General features: G+C 25.4%; 2 protein-coding genes across 2 annotated transcripts; one reads left to right on the forward strand and one right to left on the reverse strand.

Annotated features, from left to right (window-relative positions):
* Positions 1 to 1,319: 1,319 nt before the first annotated feature.
* HO173_008257 (uncharacterized protein) lies at positions 1,320 to 2,168 on the forward strand (the record flags this gene model as incomplete). Its single annotated transcript, XM_037310157.1, has 2 exons — positions 1,320 to 1,340; positions 1,602 to 2,168. 2 exons carry the CDS (start codon positions 1,320 to 1,322, stop codon positions 2,166 to 2,168), a joined length of 588 nt encoding a protein of 195 aa, XP_037162943.1.
* A 12,003-nt stretch (positions 2,169 to 14,171) lies between these two features.
* HO173_008258 (uncharacterized protein) lies at positions 14,172 to 14,813 on the reverse strand (the record flags this gene model as incomplete). The annotated part of the gene is made up of 1 exon (XM_037310158.1): positions 14,172 to 14,813. The coding sequence occupies one exon, from the start codon at positions 14,811 to 14,813 to the stop codon at positions 14,172 to 14,174; it is 642 nt and encodes a 213-aa protein (XP_037162944.1).
* Positions 14,814 to 27,161: the final 12,348 nt, after the last annotated feature.

Raw genomic sequence — 27,161 nt, forward strand, 5'->3', positions numbered from 1 at the left:
TAAATGAAAAAAACATTCTGCCGATATCTGCATCATCCAAATCCAATCGCAGTCTTCCTTTATGCATATCATACTCAAGATGAGATACATTATTATCTAGAGTAGACAACACGCTTGATCCCCCAAGTACGGCTGGTAAGAGGTGGTGAAGCTACATCATGGGGCATACCTCACCACTACACCACATCCTGATGGATCAGTCTCGCGCACAAAGATCTGTCAATAAGTCGTTTGACGACGTGTTTCTGGCACAGTTCAGCCGTCTGATACGCCATGTGCACTCCACGAGGGTGGTTTGCAGAAGTCCTTGGACATGCCGAGATTATTCCGGTAGCTTACCTCCTTTTTCTACCCATTCTTTCCTTCCACATCCACGGCGAATTGGGTAAAGACTGTCACATGCAGAAGCATGAAGAACAGTGTAAGGAACGTGATGGATTAAGCACTGAATTCTAGTGGTATTATAGAAAAGAAGTAGACTTCTCTATCAAATAGTAGGAATCTTTAGTGGGGGAACCGGAATAATCTCGGCAGTGTCCAAGGACTGCTGCAAATCACCCTCGGCAGTCATAGAGCTCCATTTTTTTTTCACCACTCTGTACAGAGGTTCTGCCCGATTTTTAGATAGTAACTACTTGTAATCTACTTGTAATAGCTACAGTGACTACTGCAACGGCTACTTGAATGTGGTTCTATGTCTATGTAATGCGAAATACCTCTTGCGTACATTTGGCGGTGGTCACGGCGAAAATTTGGTGGGGTGGCAGGGGTGGCACGGGTGGCTGCCAAACGGGCGCTCCCGCAAATGGTTTTGCAAAGAGGAGTATTACTGCTACTCAGGACTTTTGCACTTTTGGTAGAGTAATTGATGTTAACAGTAGTAGTACTATACTTTCATCGCGCTTGCTTTACTCATGCACACTTCTCTCCCTGTTCACTGTCCAGAAAGCAGAAAGCAGAAAGCAGAACATAAGATTACTTGAAATTACGGAGTCATCGTCGCTTTCCTGATGCGTGTCAGTCCGAGACATGGACAATGGAAAAAAAAAAATGTCTCTGAACTGATTACCCCATTTCAAATGCTTTCCCTTCCTCCTTTTTCCTTCTTCCCATATATTCAACTTCCTTTCTCCTTCTCCTTTCCGTCCTTATTCATCCAAAATCCATTCTCCACACCTTGTAAAACAGCCAGCGTTACAACGGCTTCCTTTTCGTCCGATACTTTTCTTACTCTAGCAGTATCCAATATCCTTTAATGGTCCTTGCCACTCTTAGCACACATTCAAGCCTAAACTCCCTCCTCTTCTCCCTTCCAAATCATGCCCCGGACCCGCACCTCGGTGGGTTTCTCCCTGAACTGGCCTTCATCATGCTAAGCACAAACAAAACAGTGCGAAAATTGCCGGAAATTGAAGAGGCGCTGTGACCTTGACCACCAGCCAGAGGGAAGATGCAGCGGTTGCGTTGAAAGAGGAATCCCATGCGTCTTGGTATGTGTACGTCCGTCCATCATACATCTCCTCCACCCTTTCCTCTCTCTCCAACCAATCCGACCTGATATATAATCAAGTCAACTCACACTGACACCTCTCTTGCCTTAGGTACAATCATCCACACGACGCGGAACCACCATACCTCCCACACATCAAACACCACAACAACAAAGCCAACCACTAAATCCATCCTACTACCCATTGTCAAGCCACGCGGCACCACCTTTGCCATTCACCGCTTTCTCCACCCAACACAGCACCACCGTCAATCCCGCACATCAGACACCACACCAAGGCCAGCCACACTGCCTATCCTATCACCCATCGTCAAGCAACCCTGCATTATCCTCGCAGTTCTCTCCTCTCTCTTCCTCATCGTCCACTACGCTGGTCTCACCCCCTTCCCTCCTCCCCTCTTCTTACCCGCCGTACAATAACGACAACGCATGGGCATCATCATCCGCATCGAACAACACGATGACCTTCAATCCTCTTCCCGCTGGTGGTAGTAGCGATCACGGTCAACATCAAGATCAACACCGTGCCCTCCCGCCGTTGACGGAGCCGATAGATGTGGGTATGTATGAGCATTTAGCTGGTGGTAGGGATGAGTGGAGGGATATTCCCATCCAATTCAGCCAGATTGGGTGGAATGGGATTTGGGCTGAACGATGAGTGAGTATGTGAATGATATTCATGCCTTTAGGTGGAAAGGTGTCCTGCCGGATGATGCTAATTAAGAATGATGGTTTTGGACGTACGTAAATTGCGATGGAAAGGTATGTCGCACAGCGTCACAGTTGTCAAGTTGCGACCGCAGGCGCATTTCGACACAGCAGTGGTGATAGATAATAAATGAACAAATCTTTAAGGGCTACCTACCTACCTCTCCTAATGAGGACATAAAGAGATCAAAGGGGTAAATGTCTCTTCTATGGCGTCTACTCCGGGTCTCGTCTCGTATGAGGATGTTGACTTAGAATACTTACTCCTCTCTGCAAAACCATTTGCGGAGCGCCCGTTTGGCAGCCACCCCACCAAATTTTCGCCGTGATCACCGCCAAATGCACGCAGAAGCCAAATTCGTGGTAGATAGCTGTAGGTTAGCTGTAGATTCGTTTAAATATGAAGCCGTGTATAGTCCAATTGCCGAAGAACTTGATGTAGCTTTTTTAGGCCTTCACAGCCACGCTGTCGCTGTCGCTATGCCATCGTAATGCTTTCTCAGTATTGCTAGTAATACTCCATTCAGTGCTTCCAGTACTACTCTCAGTACTACTCCCAGTAGTAGTGCTCTGTCTAGTGCTCTCAGTAGTAGTACTCTATCCAGTGGTCCCAGTAGTACTCCCCGTAATGCTCCCAGTAGTACTCTGTCCAGTGCTTCCAGTATTACTCTCAGTACTGCTCTCAGTAGTAGTGCTCTGTCCAGTGCTCCCAGTAGTGCTCTGTCCAGTACTCTCAGTAGTAGTGCTCTGTCCAGTGCTCTCAGCAGTGCTCTGTCCAGTGGTCCCAGTAGTAGTGCTCTGTCCAGTGCTCCCAGTAGTGCTCTATCCAGTGCTCTCAGTAGTAGTGCTCTGTCCAGTGCTCTCAGTGTGCTTATCTGCTGTGTGTGTTTGTCTCCCAATGGTGCTCTGTCCAGTGGTCCCAGTAGTAGTGCTCTGTCCAGTGCTCCCAGTAGTGCTCTATCCAGTGCTCTCAGTAGTAGTGCTCTGTCCAGTGCTCTGTCCAGTGCTCTATCCAGTGGTCCCAGTAGTAGTACTCTATCCAGTGCTCCCAGTACTACTCTCAGTACTGCTCCCAGTAGTGCTCTGTCCAGTACTCTCAGTAGTGCTCTATCCAGTACTCCCAGTAGTGCTCTATCCAGAACTCTCAGTAGTACAGTGCGCTATCCAGTGCTCTCAGTACTACTTCCAATACTAAGAGCAATAAACAGAGCACTACGGAGAGTAGTACTGGAAGTACTGAATAGCGCACTACTGGGAGTAAGTGGACAGAGCACTACTGGAAGCACTAGATAGAGCACTACTAGAAGTACTGGACAGCGCACTACGAGGAGCAGTACTGAGAGTACTAGACAGAGCAGTACTACTGGAACCACTGGACAGAGCACTGCTAAGAGCACTACGGGGAGCACTACTGAGAGCACTGGATAGAGTACTACTACTAGGACCACTAGACAGAGCACTACCGAAAGAAGTGGACAGCGCACTACTGAGAGCAGTGCTGAGAGCACTGGACAGAGCACTACTGGGAGCACTAGAGTACTACTAAGACCACTGGACAGAGCACTACTGAGAGCACTACGGGGAGCACTACTGGGAGCACTGGATAGAGCACTACTACTGGGACCACTGGACAGAGCACTACTGGAAGCAGTGGACAGCGCACTACTGAGAGCAGTACTGAGAGCACTACTGGGACCACTGGACAGAGCACTACTGGAAGCAGTGGACAGCGCACTACTGAGAGCAGTACTGAGAGCACTACTGGGACCACTGGACAGAGCACTGCTGAAAGCACTACGGGGAGCACTACTGAGAGCACTGGACAGAGCACTACTAAGATTACTGGGATCACTGGATAAAGCACTACTAGAAGCAGTGGACAGCGCACTATACTTGAATGTGATTCTATGTCTATGTAATGCGAAATACCTCTTGCGCGTACAGAGGTCTGCACCGAAAGTCCTGCACCCGCCAAGACTCTTGCGCTCAGACTTCGGATAACGCCCCACCTAAAGGGTTACCTAGACAATGCGTCTGAAGTTTTTCGGAATCGCACCTAGCCCTAGCCGGGTTTCGGGGCTTACTACCCCTATTAAGGCTAAAAGAAGTACCTTAAGTCCCATTATTGGTTTTGACGGCTTATCGCTGTTACGACCGTACCCTACATCTCCCTTAATATATCATTCAGCCCTATAGCCTATTAGGGCCTAGCGTGTCTTGGCAGAGCCATCTACTATTATCTAATACCTTCTATCTATATAGCTATTCGATATCTAATTATCTTATTTAATATATCTATATTAATATTATATCTATATCGATTCTAATATTATAACTAGATTACTTTACTTACTATATTTAAATTAATAGATAAATTTAAGAAATCTATTAATAGAGGCTTTAATAAGATATTAAGTTAAGTTATTATATCTCTAGATAAATCTATTATATAGATAATACGTTATAAAGAGTATTTATTAAGATAGCGTAATAATTTTATAATTAATTAAAGAAATAAAGTAATTACTAGACTAGTTTATTTATATAACTAGTAAATTTAAAGAAATTATTACTTAATTTAATAATCACATAACGAATCCTCTAAGCGAAGTAAAAGCATTTAAAAAAACGATATTTAGACTATCTATGATTTTTATAATAATCTAAACGATCTATAAATTAAGAAAAAAGGTTCTTATAAAACACTAAAAAAATTTTATATAATACCATTTTTCGAATTTACAGTAAAGTCTCATAAAAGATATTATAAGAAATTTTTCTATTCTCTTCTTTACTTAATATCTATAATATTAAAGACTCGAGAGAAATAACGTAACTCTCTTCTTTTTATTTTAAAATTATTATAAATTTCGAATATATAATTAAATAAGATAAATTAAGTTAATAACTTCTTTACTTAGATATTTAATTATCGATAATTCTTACTATTTAATAATATAGTAGAGAATATTAAGACTATTATTATTAGAATCGATATAGATATAATATTAATATAGATATATTAAATAAGATAACTAAGATATCGAATTATATAGATGAAAAGAAGATATAATATAATAGAGGATATCTTCGTTAAGGCTCGCTAGTTATAGGGCTAAGGGGTATATTAAGAGTACGCTCGTAATACTATCCTTCTTCTTTATTAAATTATATTCTATAATTAATAAGTTAAAAGATAGAAAAATGAATATATATATACGCTTAACGTCTAAAAAATGATAAAAGTAGTAAAGAAATAACTATATCTAAAATCTTCTAGTATAATATCTTTCTTTAAAGGCGGTATTAATAACGATAGTAGCTCTTCTTAGTTATACTATAGCGACGTTGTTAGCCGTAATTTAAACGTATATAGAGAATCTAGCCGAGAGGAAATCGATATAATATAATGAAAATAAAGTTTATAAACGTAGAGGTAAATAATAATAATTTTCGAATTTATATCTAAGTAAATAAAATATTAATAAAATAATACGACGTAATTAGTCGAGGGCTCTCGAATCGAATCGAGCCGTAGGCGCTAAAAACTCTAATTTAATATTAAGTAAGTTTCTCTGTAGGGTATTATATAATCGATATCGATAGAGGCTATCGATAATGATAATAAGGTCTATAGATAACGTATTATAGCTTCGAAAGATATTTAGATATTTATTAATAAGGGGAACTCTATATAAAAGATTATATATAATATAATTTTCGATTAATATAAATCTAAGAAATCGATTCTCGTCTTTGAAAAAATAAGGCTATTGCGAAGATATCGAACGATTTTAATTCGATTAAAAACGAGGTATCTAAGATAGTTTCGAAATTCTATTAATTAATTCTTTATAGATAAGGCTCTTTAAAATATCGCTTATAAAAGTCGTCTACTAGATTCTAGCAATTTTCGAATTTACCGCTATTCGCATTATATTAAATAAGATTATTATCGAGATCTTTTCACTTAATCTTATACTTAAGACGACTATAAATTAATTTAAAGTTAAGTATTTCTTTAATAACTTATTCGATTCGATTATTAATAGTAATATACTTCGATAAAGAATTTATCTATTCTAATAAGAGGTTATTTATCGCGAGATTTAAGAGATTAAGATAAAAGATATTATAAATTCTTATACTTAATAAAAGTTTTAGATAATATAAAATTCTTATAAGACCTATAATCTTAAATAGATCGAGTCTCTTATAATTTAGTTTACGAAAAGAGCGATTAAAGATAATATTCTTATTATTTAGAAAGACCTTATCGTCTATTTAAAAAGTAATCTTTTATTAATACTTATTAGCTTATATAACTATAGCCTTCTAAACGCGATCTATATTACTTCGAATATACTTAAGAACTTATTTTATATAATTCGTAATATTCTTCGCTTAAGTAGTATTAAAACGCTTATATATAGTCTTATAGTCGATAATATTCAAGTTAAAAGTTATTTAAGAATAAAATCTCTTATTCGCGAGGAAAGATAAGATATTAATAATTAATAAGATAGTATTATTATCGACGAACTCGATAATAAATAATTATCTTACTTAATCGTTTTATATATAATTATAGTATATTTAAAGATAACGCTTTATATTCTAATTCGCTCGTTTAATTTATTTATCGATTTTAGAATAAAAGACTATTAATAGCTTAGCTATAATATTTAATCTTTTATAAAAAGATTTTTATATAATAGCTATAAATTAAGGGCTTTAATTCGATATTATTAAAGTCGATAAGTTATATAGACGAAATACTTTCTTAAGTAATAAGTTAACTATCTTCTTAGTAGTAATATCTTTATCGATATCGAGATAAGCTATATAATAACGTTTCTTAATAAATCGATTAATCGCTATTTAAATAGCGTTATAGTTATTAAATATAAATAAGCCTATAACGAAGTCGACTAATATATCTTATTATCGTTTTTATAGAATTAATAAAAACTATAGTAAATTATACTCTTAATCGCGAGGCGCTTTAGTTCTTTAATAAATATAGTAATTTTTAACGTAGATAATTACTATCGCCTTTATTTCTCGCTAATAATATTTTCTTTTAAATAGTTTATAGATTTATATTATCTTAAGATAATTATAGAATAATTAATTATATATCTCTCGAATAATATTAATATATATATTATTAAATATCTATAAACGATTCTTATAGTAAAGTATCTTATCTTATATAAAATATTTATTAAAAGTAATCTCTCGAAACTTATTCTTATCTTCGATAATAGTCTTATAAATTTTTATATAATATTTATCTTTCTTATTAGCCTCTACTATTTTATAATAAATAGAGTCGTTAATTATATATATATCGATACTTTCGCTATCTAATTCTAATTAATTAAAAATAAAGATTATTTAATATTATTAGCGTAATTATTTATTCTCGAGATCGATTAGTTTATATTTAGCTATTTATATAAATATATTAATCTTAATATTTTAAGATTCTAATTAATAGATAATCTTTATATTAAATTTAAATAATATATTTAAATAGCGGGTCTAGCGATAACTAAGATCTTTTTCTTCGACGAAATATATTAATCTCTTATAATTCGTGAAGATCTTAATAGAGATATTAATATATTTTAATTTAGAATATTAGTATTTAAAATAGCGAATAATAATTAGTAACTTCTTATCGTAAATCTAATAGTTATACTCGACTAAAGTAAGGTTTTTATTATAGAAGACTATCGAGTAGAGTACTTTCTTATTATTATATTAAAAAAGAATATCTTTATTAACGTAGTTAAAAGAGTTAGTTTTTAGAATAGTCTTTTTTATTCTATCGAAATAACGTAAAACTAAGATTTTAATAACGACGACTTTAAGAAAGTAAAAGGCCTCTTAATATATTAGGGATTAATTAAATATAGTCTCTTTTGCGATGAGTTTTATTATAAATTTAACTATTTTAAAGAAGTCTCTAATAAATCGTTAATAAAAATTATAAAATCTAATAAAGATCTATATCTCTTTAAGATTAATAGATATAGTTTACTCGATAATAGTCTAGATTTTAATAAGATCTATTTATAAATCGTCTATAGATATTAGTAGACCGAGAAATTTAGTTTTTTAAACGTAGAATTCGCATTTAAGAATATTTATCTAAAGATCGATGTCTTTTAATTTCTAAAGAATTTATCTAACGTATTAAATATATTTCTTTTTTATCTTATTATAAATAAATATATTATCGAGATAGATCTAATAGAAATCGTTTAGATATTCGAATAGAATATTATTTATATATTATTAATATATAACTAAGTCGTTAGTTAAATCGAAGAAGAGAATTTAATACTTATATATTTTTAGAGAGGTAATAAAAGTAGTAAAATTCTCGCTATCGAAGTATATATATAGTTTATTAAATATAGCTATAATATTCAATCGAGTAAGATATTTATATCCCTAAATTCTTACTAAAATCTTATCTATTAATGAAATTAGATATCGATTTCTTTTAGTAATAGCGTTTAGCTTTCGATAGTTCATATAAAAACGTAATTCTTTATTCGACTTTTCTACGAATAGAATAGATAAGACGAATAGTATATAATTTAATATTATAAATCCCTTCTTTAGATATTCGTTTAGATACTTCTTTATTTATTTTAATTTATATCTTAATATTAAATAGATTCTACTTTTCGAAAGTTTTATTTTATCGAAGTTATTATTAAATTTTAGCTTATAATTATAAGAATAATATAAGAGAAGTATATCCGCTTTAGTTCTATCGAAAATATTTAAATAGTTATAATACTTCGAAGATAGCTTATATTTTACCTTTTTAAAACTAATCTCGTTAATATTATTAATTTAAATAGAGTAATTAAAATTATAATATTTTTTATATTTCTTTTCTAAATTATAGAGATAGAGTTTATTAACTAGTATATAAGTTTCGCGAGGTATTTAAATAAGAGATATATATAATATTAACGAGTTATTATAGATCTTATTTATTATTAATATAAATAGCTTATTTTTTTTTTTACAAGTTAGTTAATAATAAGCCGCTATATTAATCTTAGCGATATTAATAAACTTAGACTCTTTATTATTCTTATTCTTATTTAATAAAAAGATATTTAAATTAATCTTATTATCGTAAATAAGTAAAAAAAGGCTTTATTATTTTAGTATAATAGATAAGAAGATAAATAATATAAATAGTTAAAGCTTCGAAGTTAATAAAAAGAAGAGTTCGTTTATTATTAATATCTAATTATTATTATAGTTATATCGATTAAATAAAAAGAGTATCTTATCTTATAATATATTAAGAACTACCTCGTATTTATTTATCTAAGATTTCTCGATTATTATATTATATTTTAATAATATAATTAATATTAAGTATATTTCTTCTTAATAATCTTCTATTATTATCGTAAAAAATAAATAATATATAATTAATCGTTTTATAATCTAGTCGTTATAATCTCTTAGCGATTTAAATCGTAATAGTAAAAGTAATTTTAGATATAAGGCCTTATATATCGCTAAGATTAAAAACTTATTTATAACTATATAAGTATCGGTATATTTACTATTTATAAGAGAGTTTTAAAGTAAATACTTTCTTTTTTATAAAGATAGTATAATTTATATATAAAAAGGATAACGTATTAAGGCGTTATTAGAAATGTCTATTAGATATATTTTATAAGTATCTCTTATCGTAACTTTAAAAGAGACTATTCGTTTCTCGAATCTAAAAAAGAATTATCGCTACTCGTACTGGCCGAAAAGATATGATATATTTCATGGGATATTCCATACCAAGTAATATCATATCGTACCCGAGTATGGTATGGGTAGGGTCGGATACCATACCATTTTTCTGATATGGGTTCGAGATCTTGGCGGGATATCCCACGGTATGGTATATCTATGGGATTATACCATGGAATAATATATATATAAAATATTCTCACTGAGATTTCTATATTTATAGAATAATCCGACTAAGATATATAGAATATATTTATTCTTCTTTATTGAGAGAGAGGGAATATAAAGAGTAATTTAATATAGCTATTTATCTTTTTATTAATATTGATAATTAGAATAATAATTAGAACTATAAGCGTCTCTATTCTTCTTCTTAAAATTATAATATAAAAGAATATTCTAAATTTTAAATCTTTAAATATTATAAAAATAAAATTCTATAATTATCTCTATTTATATATTCGTCTTAACGCGTTAAATAAGCTTAATAAACGTTATATTTATCCTTCTCTCGAATTCTAATCTACTCTTCTATTTTACTCTATCTTAATTCTATTAAGTATCTTAAGTCTACCTCTATCTAATTAAACTTATTAATTATTTATAAATAAATTCGCTTCTCGAGTTATTTTAAACCTCTTCGTTAAGATTAAATCTATTATTATTAACTCTCTCTAATTATAAGTTTATTAATTATCTCTCTATATATTATAAAGTATTAGCGATATATCTTAATAAACTTATAAATATTAAACTTATCGAAGTACTTTTTGTAAGTTTATTATCTTCGTTAATATAATTATTATAATTATTAATTAAATTTTTATATAAAGTATTATTAGCTCTTTTAATTTAATTCGATATATTAAGATCTTCTTTAAGATTAAGTTTAATCTATTTAAGCTCGTTTTCTTAATATTTTATATAAAGAATTATTATTAAAGTATAGAATATCGTTAATAAATAATGCTTTTAAGTATTATAATACCTTTTAGCTATTAAGAAGCACCGCTTATATATAATAGCCCTCGTAAGAGAATAAAGAATATTATAAGCTATTCGAGCGACTATAATATATTTAGACTTTAATTTCTTCTATTACTCTAGAATTGAGAGGTTCGCTAAATTATTAAAAGAAGCTTTATAAAGATTAGAGATAAGATTATAATTAAAATAATAATTAGAAGACTTATTATTTTATTTATATTACTAAAACTAATTATATCTATTCTTATTATTTAAATTCTTAATCTCAAATTTTATCGCTTAATCGAGCGTATTTTTATTTAATTAATTTATTCGCTTAGCTCTTTGCAATTAACTACTTATATTAATATTTTAATAATTTTAAAATATCCTTCTAAGCGCTTTCTAGTAGATCTTCGCCTATAACTTCTTCTTAATATTAATCTTTTAATTTAATTTCTTTAACTTTATATTATTATAATTTAGATATAAAAGTATAGCTTATTTATATAGATAGTTTAAATCTAATTAAGTTCGACTATAATAGATAATTAATTTCTTATAAATCGTTTTAAAAGCTTTAAGAAGTTCTTTTTTTTAAGAAATCCTCTTTCTTCTTAATTTTCTAAGCTCTTTATCTATATAATTAAATAAATAATTATAAATATTAAAGACGTAGTAAATTATAGTCTTCTTTCCTTTATTTATTAATTTTATAAATTTATAAAAAGACCTAATAAGCTAAATTAAATATTAAATCTATTAGAAATTAATTAAAAATTATTTAGATATTTAGACTATAGTTTCTATCTATAATTATTCTTTATTATTTAATCTTAAGTAAATAGCTAATCTATTCTTTAAGAAGTATATAATATTAATATAAAGAAGTAAAGCGCGAATTAATATTTAATAAATTAAATTTTAGCGAATCTTAATATTCTAAAAGAGCTTAAGAGGGCGTCTTTAATAATATTACTTCTTTTTAGAAGATTAATATTTATCTAATATTAAAATATTCTTATCTTAAAGTCGTTTAGCTTATAGTATAAAAAAGATTTCTTTACGCTAGCCGCTAGCATTAATATATATAGCAATTTTTCAAATTTTAATATAATTAATAATATAATAACTAGAATAATAATAAGAAATATTATATCTTTATTAAAGTTATTAATAAACTAATTATACTTATTTAAACTTAATTTTTATCTTCTTTATTATCTTAGCTTTTCTAAAATTTCTTATTTATCGAAGTAACTCTAATATTATCTAAGAGTTCTTTTAAAGCTAATTAAATAATATACGCTATATAAAAAATATATTATAAATAATTCGAGGACTTAAATTCTCTAATATTAAGTAGATTCTCTATTACGAAAATAGAAAGATAAGTAATTAAATCTTCGAAGAGTATATTATTATTACTGGCGTTATTAGTTATAAATCTAAGTATATAAGATTAAATCTTATATTTTACAAGAATTAGATTAATAATACTTACAAGTTTCTAGCTAATATATTTACCTTCGATATACTCAAAATCTATAAAAATCTCATATTATTATTAATTAATATTAATAAAAAAGATTAGAATTATTATAAATAATTAGTAATTATAAGATAATTAATAATTTAAAGCTAGAGAGACTTTAATATTATCGATTAATAAATTTTTTAATAATTTCATCTCTAGCTCTATAGCTTTTCTTATTAATCGATTCTTTATAATAAATATTAATTTTAATTATATATTAAAGTCGAGATAGCGTAAAAATCGTAATATCTTAAGATTATTAGCGATTATAAATAAAATATTAGTATTTACGATTTAGAGATAAAATTATTTCGAAAAGTCTTCGCGTATAAGCTTTCGATTTTCTAGTATTATAAGAGAATCTTAATATTATCTTTTCTAGAGTAAATAGTAAATTAGATATTCTATTTATTATTCTATTTATTAATAATCTATATCATCTAATTTAGAAATATATCTAATTTTTATAATTATTAACTAGATTCGTTTATTATAAACTACTTAAATTAGATTTCTTAATATATCTTTTAGACTTAATATATATTATTATATCGCTTATTTTATAATCTATAGATAGATAAATTAGAATCTTATCGTAATAATAATAAATAATATATAGCTTCTTTAAATTAACGAGCGTATATTTATTAAATTATATCTATTTCTAGAATTTTCTAATTTCTAAGCCCTAATAAATAGATTAACGATCGCTATTAGATTTAAACTAATTCTATATAGCCTATACTATCTTTATCTATTATTATATCTATTATTTCTTATTATTAATATTAAAAAGAAAATAAGATTTATTACTATCTTTATATCGAAATATACTTATTAATATTTTATATTAAGTATCGTTAATTAAGAAAGTCGAATTTACGCTAAATAAAGGTTTAATTAATATTATAAAATTAAGACGTTTAAAGAGAAATTAAAAGAGATATATAAACGAATAAAATATTAGAAATAAAATGAGATTAATATTTAATATATAAATCCTATCTTCTCGCTATAATAGAAACTTATATCGCTTTAATAACTTATATCGCTTTAATAATATATCGCTATATTATTTTCGATATTTTAAATTAGAGATTAATTTTTTCTAATTAGCGTTATAATTAGCGATTATATATTTAAGAATATATAATAACGCTAATATAGAATTAATATTTAATTTAATTAATTTAAAACTCTAATTAGTCTAGCTATTAACGCTTCTCTACTTAATATAATATATACTCTATTCGCTTTAATACTAGTATTTATTTATTATTATATTATTTTAACAAGTAAAGGCCCATGAATTAAATTCATGGAGTTGGATTTTTCTAAGTCAAATCGAATTTTAGCCCTAGCCCTAAGTCAAATCGAACTCTGATCGCTTGCTGTGCGTTTTTAACCTACATATAGGCAAATATGTGCGAAGAGAGGCGCGCTAAGGCCTAATTAGGAAGGTGTATTAAGTGTGAAGGATTGATCCGTAATAATTGCCCATAAAAAACAGAGAAAGGCTACGTCCTTATGGCAAGAAGTATCGAAATATCGGAAAGAAATAGAGACAACGTGCCAATTAGTGGTGTGAATCCCACAATATCTCCTATCGTAGTGAAATCTTTCGAATAATGAAATAGCTGTAGACATCGGACGGTTTCAATTCGTCCAAATATGTATCGTCCGATGTTCCTTCTGTAGAGGCCCAATTGACTGTGATAGTAGATCCTCCTCTTGTGACGTTATTATAGTGATGTACCATATTAATGCAGTGGGGATGACAGGCCAAGTTGTAGTGGTGTTCTCCGCTTGCTGAGTGATGATTTGATGTGGAACCGTGGAGAGCATATGACGTGGGATCTTGGAGAGCTGAGCCGTGTTCTTGGTGCTGGGGGCCTTGTTGCCGCTTGGTTTCTCCGCAGTGTTCTCCGCATTTGCCTGTTGTAGTTCCTTCTCTTGCTCCTCAATGTAGTGGGGATAATAGGCTAAGTTGCAGTGGTGTTCTCCGCTTGCTGAGTGATGATTTGATATGGAACGGCCAAGTTGCAGTGGTGTTCTCCGCTTGCTGAGTGATGATTTGATGTGGAACCGTGGAGAGCATATGACGTGGGATCTTGGAGAGCTGAGCCGTGTTCTTGACGATGGTGGCCTTGTTGCCGCTTGGTTTCTCCGCAGTGTTCTCCGCATTTGCCTGTTGTAGTTCCTCCTCTTACTCCTCAATGCAGTGGGGATGACAGGCCAAGTTACAGTGGTGTTCTCCGCTTGCTGAGTGATGATTTGATGTGGAATCGTGGAGAGCATATGACGTGGGATCTTGGAGAGCTGAGCCGTGTTCTTGACGATGGTGGCCTTGTTGCCGCTTGGTTTCTCCGCAGTGTTCTCCGCATTTGCCTGTTGTAGTTCCTCCTCTTACTCCTCAATGCAGTGGGGATGACAGGCTAAGTTATAGTGGTGTTCTCCGCTTGCTGAGTGATGATTTGATGTGGAACGGCCAAGTTGCAGTGGTGTTCTCCGCTTGCTGAGTGATGATTTGATATAGAACCGTGGAGAGCATATGACGTCCGGACGCGTTTGGTGTGACTACAATATTTGAATGTCAGTTTAATTCATCTATCGCTGGCTTGGGAGGAGTATGTAGGGGAGGACGTATCCGTTCGGGCTCTTTTTGAGGGCCTTCCAACGCGTTTATGAGCAGTAGTAGGTAGCTGTTAGGCTCACTTGCGGCCTTTGATTGCTAGCAGTAGCGGATTCGTCGAGGGGGTGGCCTGGGGGCGTCAGTAAGGGGCTCTAATTGGGCGAGGGGTACCGAAGACGATTGTGTTTATATTGGTAGAATTGGTAGAATTGATAGAATTGGTAGAATTGGTAGAATAATGAAAGAATAACAAATAGGTGGAAGGATTATTATCCGATCCCGGACGCGTCTGGTGTGACTACCATGACTACCATATTTGAATGTTCATTTAATTCACCAATAGTAGGCCAAACTTTATAATTTTTACAGCGTTAGAAAGCGCAAACTGAGCTCTATAATTTACGAAATTATGAAGAAATAGCATCCGTAGGGAGCTGGTTATTTCAAAGTGTAAAACTTCTACATACAAATTTTTGATGAGGGAGGCGCGGGAGGGCTATCGGGCTGACTCAGCCGGTCTAACCAAAAAGCGTATAGGACCCGAATTTATGATTGGCTGCATATACAAATTCAAGGTTTCCAAGCTCAGCCCTACCTTATTCTATTATATATACTAATTATTAAAATTAGAGATTATATCTATTTAATTAATATTCTAATCGCTAATTATATTAATAAGAGTATATATTAATATTTTAAAATTATTAAATTAAATTTATTAGATATTAATATAGAATTAAAATTTAATTTAAACGCTTTAATAATTTAATTAGCTAAACTAGTTATTATCTAAATCTTTTATATATAAAAATTAAACCTTTCGCTACGCTAAGATTATTCTTAAATCTTAAAATCTTTCTTATTAATATAACTCTCTTTTATTTAAATAATATTATAATATCTTTTACTCGAGCGTTAAAATATTAGAGTATCGCGTTCTTCGCTTTTAATTAAGCGATATCGTCTTTAAGTCGATATCTTTAATCTTATAAAAACGATAATTAATTCGTTATAGGCGAAGGAAAAAAAGAAATAATATTTTCTTCTATCTTTATAATAGAAGAAAAGAAGAGAGTAAATAAATTAATTATAAGCTATACGCGACTCGATATCTAAGAATAACGAATTAATAAAGTTATAATATTAAAATAAAGAGCTCTTTTTATAACTAATAAATATAAGATTAAATAGAAATTAATTAGATTAATAAGATTATCTTTAGTAGATATACCGCGTATATAAAGAATATCGGAATATATAAAATATATACGGAATATGAGAGAGGGTGTATATATGCAGCTGTAAATATCTAAAGTATATTTAAAATATAAAAAGAAGCGCTTATATATAACTCTACGATATATATTAGTAAAAAAAAAGTTAATTTCTTTTTTTAGTTAGCTTTCTAATTAATATTTAAACTTAATCTATCTTTAAATAGTATTTTATTTTAATAAGATTTTAGTTATATAATATTAGTTAGCTCGATAACGAATACTTAATATTATTCTTTTCTAATTCACTCTCTTCTTTTTTAAAAATTCTTTTTATTATTATAGTAATTATATTATAATACGCTCGTTTATTATAATACTATCTATATCTAAAGAAAATAAAATTATTTTCTCTATACTCTATAATTAAATTAAATTAATAATATTATTTTTATAAAGTAAATATATATCTAATAGCGCTATATCTCTTAATACGATAATTAATTATAATATTAAATATAATTCGTTAATATATAGTATTATTATTTATTAAAATTATTAACTTAATAATCGCGAAAGCTTAGAAAATTCTTAATAATTTATTAACTACTAATTTAAATTTATTTAAATTATCGAAGTAAAGTAAAGATAAAACTTCGCGAAGGCGAAGATTAGAAGATTATACGCGAAGTTTAAAAAGTATAGCTATAAATAAGAAAAGTACGTAATTATATTAATTATATATATCTAAATTAAATAATAAATTAATTATATATATTAATTATATTATTACTAATTAGACTTTAAAGTCTATATATTAAAGAAAATTCGCGGATAGTAGAGATTAACGAATTTAATTATTTCTTAGATCGCATTTACTTAAGTAATAAAGAAGATCTTAATTTATATAACTCCAAAATCGATTAATTCGCTTCGAATTTAAATCTCTATATTATAAGTACTTTAAGAAGCTATAAAGATAAAATTAGTAAGCGATTTTAATAATATAACTTATTCTTTAGTAATTATAAATAAAGAAAATTACTAATTAATATCTAGCGATTTAATTATATATATTTTATATAAAAAGAATTATTTTATAATTAAAAGATATATAGCTTTTTAGATAATTATAATAAGATATAAATTTATAAATAATAATATAGTATTATTAAAATCTAGACGTAATTTTTACGAAAAGAAAATATATAATAAATAAAAGAAAAACTATTCTAAGTTGAGAATAAGATATTCTAATTATTATTCTACTTATTACGCTTAATTAATAATATTTAACTATTATACTTAATCTAATAACTTTATATATTTTATATTTATAGAATAAAACTTCTTAAATCGATTTAAATATAGATATACGCTTATAAAAATGTTACTACTCCAGTAAAAGAGGCTTCTTATTCTAAAATCTATATTAAATCGAAGGTTATATCCCTACGCTCAATAGCTTTAATTTCTATAGTTACTATTAATATCGTAATTAAATTTATATAGTAATAGCACGCCTTTCTTATTAGCGGGTATCTCTACGTTTAATAACTTTAATTTTTATAATTACTATTAATATCGCGACTAAATTCGTATAATAATAGTATATCTTTTTTATTAATAGATATCTCTATATCCGATAACTTTAGTTTCTATAATTACTACTAATATCGCGATCAAATTCATATAATAATAGTACGCCTTTTTTATTAGTAAGTATCTCTATATTCGATAGCTTTAGTTTCTATAATTACTACTAATATCGCGACTAAATTCGTATAATAATAATACGCCTTTCTTATTAATAAGTATATTAATAATTATAAATAGCTAAAATATAATAGAAAATAGTAGGCGACTCTTAGCAATATCCGATTTTAAATCTATAGCTTCTTTATCTTATCTAAGAGTAAAGATATTTATATCTAGAATTTAAAGTAAGTATATTCTAATATATAGTTATTAAATATCTAGATATAAATCTTCTAGTTAAAAAATTAGTTTTTTTAGAGTTAATTAATATAATTATAATAATAATTAGAAATATAATTATTATATTATATAGCGTTATTTAATAGATTAAATTTAATAGACTTCGCTAGTATAACGCTAGATAGAGTTTAAAATATTAAAGCTATAAGTAGAAATTCTCTCTTTCTTTCTTTCTTAATATCTTAAATATTTTCTCTCACTAATATTTTATATTATAATTATTTTATCTTATTCGCCTTAATCTAACTTAATAATAATATATTATTAACAATTATTAATCTCGATAGCGATTCTATTATATTATTATTATATAGAAATAGCGATATCGATCTATATATTAAGTCGGCTTATTTAAAAGATAATATAGATCTTAATAATCTTCTTAACGATATAAATAATTAGTTAAATAATTACTCGTTTAATCTTTATATTAGAACTTTAAATTAAAAGAAAATCTTAAAGTCTTCTAATTATAAAAAGATAATCGCGAAAAAAATCGAATAGAATAAGCCTTTAATTATTCGCGCTTTTAATATAAAGATTATAAGAAAGAGTATTTCGAGATCTTTATTTATAAAGATTAAAAATCGATATTAAAAGTAAGAAAGTAAGTATAGTAATATAATATTTTATTAAATAATATATATATATAATTAATAATAATTTAGCTATTACTTTACGAAAGATTAAAAGATATTAGAAATTAACTAATTTACTTCTTTTAAAAAGACCTTTCACTTATATAATACGGGAGATTATTAATACGATATTATTATCTTATCGTACTATACGAATTTAAGTTTCTATATTAAATATATTATAAGAAGCTATTAAAGCGACTCTAATATTAAAATTTCATCGTATATTAGCTTTTTATTAAGTTATTATTCTATTAATAAATTATATAATTAATAACCTCTACGCTATTTATAATAAAAGAATTATATTAATAATTAAAGATATAAAGCTTATATAAATAATACGTCGATATATAATAAGAGAAAGTATATAAAAAATGAGAATAAGATAATTAAAAGTGCTTTACTTAGATAGAAGAGGGTTAAGATACTTAATATAAAATAGAATTCTAATTATCTTTCTAATTACCGAAAAATATATAAATTTATTATTCTAATAACGATCTCTTTATATTCCCTTTATTAGCGAGAACTTCTTATTCGAATAAATATATAGCTAATAATTTTAATACGAAATATAAGATCTCGAATTTTTAGATCTTAAAGTATCGTAAATTAAATAATAGTTATAAATAATCTTAGTATAAACTAAATTAGAAGTAAGAATCTAAATATAATTTATATTATTAATAAGGAAATTACTAAGAAAAAGATAGTACTTAGCGTTAATCTATATAAATAAGATATAATTAAACTATAAAACGCGTCTATAGATTAAATAAGAATTCGAATAACTTATAAATATAGATTTTTTCTATAAAAGCTTATTAAGATAATCTACGAGAGTATAAAATCTCTATTATCTCTACGTTCTTATATCGTCGATAGCTTTATCTATAAAGATATTTAATAAAATAAAAATACCGAGATTAAAGATCGATCGATAAAAATTTCTTTCTAATTCGTAAAAGTACGCTTAAAACTTAATTGAATATCGAAAATTAGAGATTTATACTTAATTACTACGAAGTATTATTTCAGCTCTACGCGAAATCTAAGATTTAAGATTTAGATTATAGAATTAACTACGTTTATTACGCGTATAAGAGAGGGAAGAAGTATTAAATATAAGTAAGTAAAGGGACACTTAAGGCGTAATAGTAATTACTTTAAAAGAGGGTCTTAAGCGACGATATTAATTGCGTATATATATTAAAAGTATAAAATAAGATCTCGAATTCTTAAATCTTAAAGTATTATAAGTTAAATAATAATTATAAACAAACTTAATACGAATTAGATTAGAAGTAAGAATTTAATATAATAGTAAAAGTTTAAGGCGTTATTTATAAGATCGAAGAAGAAAAAGTTAAAAAGTTAAAAAAGAAAGATAAGAGTAAATTTAATAGAAATATTAAAGCTAATAAGAAGAAAGATTCGAAGAAAAATATATATCTAACGAATATAGATATCTAAGATATAAATCTTAATCGAGAAGTACTATTTATTTCTAGATATACTTATAAGTAGAAAGCACTCGCCGCATAAAAAAGATACTATAGTCGAAAAAAACTATATCTTAAAATCGATTATAACTCTTAATAGAAATATTAAAGAGGCTTATAAGATAGATAACGTAAACGATTGAAAACTTAATGGTATAAAGTTATCGCTTCGCTATTATTAATAGCTTTTATAAAGAATTAAGAGATTAGCGGCGAAGAGTTATTAAATAATATATTAGTAAATCTACTACCTCTTAATTATCTTAAAAAAGATTTATAGACTCTAAGAATTAGCGTTCGATATAAAAGAAAAGAATTTATATTATAGAATTCTAAATATCTTTTTAATTAATAGATAGCGAAATCTATTATAATCTCTTCTTTTAAACTCTTATATCTAAGTATTTATATCTCGATAATAAAAATAAAAAGCGATTCGAAATCTTATTATTATAGTTATTAATTATTATTTAAAAAGCCTCTTCTACTTTATTATTATCTTTATCTAACTTTTATTTATTTAGCGTATAATTATAATTCTTTAACTACTATTTAGCCGAGCCTAATAAATCTAGAAAATTATTATTATTTATATTAAATTACTATACTATTAAATTCCTTTATACTACGCGCTCGATCTTATTAAAATAAATATATAAAGATAATAAGTCGAATTTTAATTAATTAGTCTAGGTAATTTTTAGTATACTTTTATTAAAGAGAGAGTAATAAATAAAAAGAGTATTTACTATAGAATTCGTCTATATATAATTATATATTTTTTTAATCTAAAAATTATAAGTTAATAATTTTATATACGCGAGAAATAATAATAATATATCTTATAATCGATTTTAGAAGAATAGTTCTATATCGTAAAACCTCTATACTTATATTTTTTAATTATATAATAAGATTCGTAGTTATAAGAGTTAATATACGTTATTTTCGCTTATAGAGACTAATAAGTCCTTTACTAAAACTTTTAAATTATTATAAAAATAAAAAGTAATCTCTATTTATAAGATTACTCGATTATATTAAATAATCTAATTAATAACTTTAAGTCATTTCCTAATAATATACTTATCTCTTATTCTTTCTCTTTTTTTATTTATCTTAGAATTACGAGATAGATAAGATTATTTAATATTTCCTCCTCTATTAAATTTTCCCATTATAAATTTATACTCTTATTATTATTAATAGCGCTTTTTTATTCTTAATTATTTAGACTTAATTATATAGCTAATATAGATATATACTTTCCCTTTAAAATACTAAATAAAAAAATTATATATATTAATATCTAATAATACTATAATATAGTCGGTCTTATTATTTATAGAAGTATATATCTTTAACCTCTTATAATATCTTTTTCTACTCCTCTAAACTTACGCTTTTAAATCTATTTATATTTTTAACTTTATCTCTTATAATTAATATCATATTAAGATTAATAATAAATAACTTTTATAAGTAAGCTTTAAGTAAGTTATATACTTTAAGAGTTATCGTATATCGACGAGATTTAATAATATAAGAATTCTATAAGAGCTCTTCTACCGCTTTATACTTATAATTTTTAATATTAATTAAATAATTATAGAATTTTAATAGCGGTAAAAATAAGAAGAATTTAGTTAAAAGATTATTATTGCGAAGTATTCGCTAAAGATTATTTATATCGTCCACTTCTATATATATAATTAAAATTATAAATTTAATTTCACTTTATAATAATAAAGAATCTTATCTTTTACTTTTAATAATAGATTATTTATAATTCTATTATTATTTATCTTCTCGCTATATAAAATTACTATTATATTAATTTTATAATATATATATTCACTAGACCTATAAACGATAGTATTTAAAAGATACTCTACGAAAAGAAAATAAAATATAACTTCTAAATATCTTTCTAATTATCTTTCTAATTATTATAATATTATAATAAATAAAAAAAAAAAAAAAAAAGAAAGAAGTAGTATATAAAAAGCTTATCGTTCTTATTTTAATTCGTAGTACTCGCGTAAAACTTAAGATAATAATTAATATTATAAAATTATAAGATTTTTAGATAAAGAAGAATAAAATAGATATAATAAAAAACTTAAAAAAGAATTTAAGTTTAAATCTTAAAAAAGTTCGCGAGCTTAATTATATACTAATAAGTTAGTTAGCGATTAGTAATTAATTCTACTAGTATATATAATAGAATAAAATAAAGCTAAACTTAAAAATCTTAAATTTATATATATAATTAATTATAAATTTAGAATTACTACGCTTTTTAATTAGATCAACTAACTTATCGCGAATAAATAAATTAGTATTTATAACTATAAAAAAAATGTAACCGAATAACCCTAATTAAAAAATAGATATACATTATTTAATTTTAGAATAACTTTTTTATTTTCTATTAAAATTTTAAGATTTCTTTCTAAAATTATAAAACGAAATAAGAACTTTTAAATAAAAAAAGAATTTCTAAATTTAGTCTAATAATTAATAAAGTATAAGAAATTTAAATATCGCTTATTAAAGTTCGCTCGACAGCCGAATAGCTCGCTTACTAAAGTTCGCTTATTAAAGATCGCTTATCTATTTACTCGATAGTCTTAATTAAAAAATTAATTATAAAATTAATTTATAAACCTTTACTCGTAAAAAATATAATATCTTATAGATTTTAATAGAATCTTTCATTTTTTAAGATAATAATAGAAATCTATTATTAAATATAATACTTATTAATTAAATAAGAAAATAAGATATTTAAATTATACTTATAATACTTATAATTTCATAATAATAGATTTTTTTATAATTTAATAGAATATAATTTTTAATATAATATAATTTTCTAAAAATATAAATTAAATATTTTATATAGTATTAATTATAAAGATAATTAGAATTCTAAGTCGAATACGAATTTAAGATTAATATAATAAATAAATATCTAATAGATTTTAATTAAAATCTTTTATTTTCTAAGATAATAATAAGAATCTATTATATAAATATAGTATTTATTAATTAAATAAGTAAGTATAATAAATATATTTCTATATTAAAACTATTATTATAATATAGATAATTTTATAATAATAGCTTATTTTTATTTTTTAATATAATATAATTTTTTAGAATTATAAATTAATAATCTTATATAATATTAATTATAAAGATAATTAAAATTCTAAATTGAGAATTAATATAATAATTAAATATATATAGACTTTAATAAAATCTTTTATTTTTTAAGATAATAATAAGAATCTATAAAAATATATAATTATTAATAATTAGATAAGAAAATATAATATCTATTTATATTAAAACTATAATTATAATATAAATAATTTTATAATAATAAAAAATATTAATTCTTTAATATAATATAAATCTTTTAAATTATAAATTAAATATATTATATAATATTAATTTTAAAGATAACTAGAATTCGAAGTAGAATATAATCTTATAAGTAATATTATAATTAAGAGTTATATTATAAATTAAAAAAGTCGATAATTTAATTATAAAGTTTTCTATTCTATTACTTATAGTAGTTTAATAATCTATTTAAACTAAACTATAAACTTTTAATCTATCTTTATATTTATATATAATTTAATATTATATAATTTTAGAAATTTATATAAAAGTAGTATATTCTTAATCTATAATATTACGCGTTTATTATAAATTATTAATAATTAAATATCTATATTCTATTATTAACGAATTTTATATAAAAATAATAAAAAGTCTTATTTAAAAAATTATTAGATAGAAAAGATTTTATCGCTTTCTATATCGCCTTAATAATAAAACTTTATTAATAATACTTAACATTATTTCTTATATCTAACGAAATTTCTTAAATAAGTCTTTAAAATAAAGCTTTCGAAATTAATAGCTTAATCGATTTCTAAAAGTATTTAATTTCGCGAAAGATAATAGCTAATAGATTATAATTAGAAAGATAATTAGAAGTATATATAAAGCTAAATTTATTATCTAGATAAAATTTATATAATTTCCTTACTTTAGATATATAACTAGCGACGCTTTTCCTCTTATCTATACTCTTTTCACTTATAATAGATTTTCTAAAAGTCTTATTACTTAACTTTCTAGCTACTTTTATTACTAATAATACTCGAGATACTCTTTTATCTATTATAATCGCCGCGGGAAATATACTAAATCTCCTCTTTCTAAGTTTCTTATTATATTTATTCTTTTTTAATAACTTATACGCAAATAGACGTTCTTTAACTACTACGATTTTAACATTTTTACTTTAGATATTACTAAAATTTCTACTCTTATAAATAATATCTTAATTTTAAAAGATAGTCTAATCTTAAAATAAAGTGTTATTATTATCGCTAAATATATCGTTATTAAATATATATATTAACTCTTTATTCTTTTTAATATATCTCTAAGTCTATCTAATTTAGAAAATTAGATAATTATAATAATAATTAAAAAAGAGAAAATTATATTTAAATCCTCTCTTATCGTAATAATTAGAATTATAAGAGTTATCTCTTCTTCTTCTAGCCGTACTAATTACTTATATATTAAAATTAATAAATTTATATAAATTCGTTATAAAACTTATCGCTAAATTATAACGTTATTATTCTTATTATATATTAGAAATTTTTAATCTTAAGCTTCTTTCGTAATAAAGTCTATCTCTTCTTCTTCTAATATAATTAGATTTACTAGCGAACTACTCTTTAAATCTATTATCTAACTACTTTTAAAACTTTATAACTAATTACTTCTAAAACTTTCTTATTAATTATCTCTAGAACTTTCTAATTAATTACTTCTAGAACTTTCTAATTAAACATCTCTAGAACTTTCTAATTAACTACTTCAAGAACTTTCTAATTAAATATCTTCAAAATTTTCTAATTAACTACTTCGAGAACTTTCTAATTTACTACTTTTAAAACCTTCTAGCTAATCTAATATTTCTTTAGAATTAAAAAAATTAAATAGCTAGTTAAAAGTTTATTAATAAAGATTCTTAATTAGAAATATCTATATTTATTATTATATCTTTTTAAACGTAAGTATAAAATAAATAATATTCTAAAAGTAAGCGACCTAATTAATATTCTAATTATCTTTCTAATAATTCTTAAAAAAAAAAAATATATATAATAAATTAAAGACGTAAAATAAAATTTAAAAAAAGATAAATTTATCTTATAAGATTCTTAGATCTAAATTCTTAAAAGCTTAAAATAAACGTCTATTATTATATAAAAGCTAAGAAAAGTCTATTATTAATAATAATTCTTAAAGACTTTAATTAGATTATTAAATTTAAAAAAATTCGATTAAAATTCGACTTTATAATATTAAAAATTAGTATTAAATATTTTTATAAATGAGATTTTGAAAAAACGCGAAAACGCGCTAGTAAACTAGCCTGTTTTTTTAATAGCGCGTTCTTAAATTTCCTTATATTCCAGCCTTTTCTAATACTTTTTCTAATTATATTACCTTTTATAGTAATATAATTCTACTTAAATTTTCTTATCGTTTCTATTATAATACTAATATACTCTCTATAATATATCCTTTAATATCTTATAATAAGCTTTTTATATAAAAATTATCGTTATAATTATCTTAAGTAAAAGTTTAATTAAATAAATAAATTTACGTACTTTCTATTATCTCTTAATATTATAAAAACTAATATTATTAATAAAGATAATAACTTCAATTCGCTCTATTATACCACCTTTAAAGAAATAAAAATATTTTAAAAGTTTAAATAATAATAAAATATAAAAAATAGTAGATAAATATTTTAGAAATAAGAATATAGTAAAGTCGCGCTAGTATTTAGTAAGTCTAAATATATATAAATTATTAAGAGTAATCTTAAGAAAATAAAATAATATAAATATAATAGCGAAATCTATAATTAAAAAAAAACTTCTAGCTTTCTTCAAATATTAAAAAACTACTTTTAAAAAAAAGAAGAAAATAAAAGAGAGGATTATCGAACGTATTATATATAACTAATATACTTATTATAAATTCTAATTATTATTATAATTATTCTAATATCTTTCTAATATTATAGCTAATATTTACGCGTAATATTTTATATATTATATTAAAGATAATAAACTTTATAAACGATTAAATTCGCTAGATATAGTTTTAATTCTAGATTTTATTAAAAATATTAATATAGAGCGCGATAAATAGCTGAATATAAAGAAAGAAAACGAAGATATAATTATCGATATATAATTAAATATTATTAATTAAAAAAATTAAGCGATTCGAAAACTCTTAACTTCTTTTAAAGAATATAAATTTCTAAATAACGTTAATAAATAAGATATAAGTATAAAAGAATTAAATATTTATCGATATCTTCTTATTATAATAACGAGCATAATAAACTATAATTAAATCTATTAGAAAGAAGATTAAATATCTAGAAATTTTCGAAGATATAGTAAACTCTTAAAAGAATATTTATTCTTATTACGTAGAAGTCTTATATAACTTATAAAAATTTTCTTAAAAAAGAATCGCTAAAATAATATTTATTAATATAAGTTTTTTTTTTATATTAATTTTAATTT

This window comes from Letharia columbiana (assembly GCF_014066305.1).
Source record: "Letharia columbiana isolate WasteWater2 chromosome Unknown Sc0000029_s0, whole genome shotgun sequence".
NCBI classification, from domain to species: Eukaryota; Fungi; Ascomycota; class Lecanoromycetes; order Lecanorales; family Parmeliaceae; genus Letharia; species Letharia columbiana.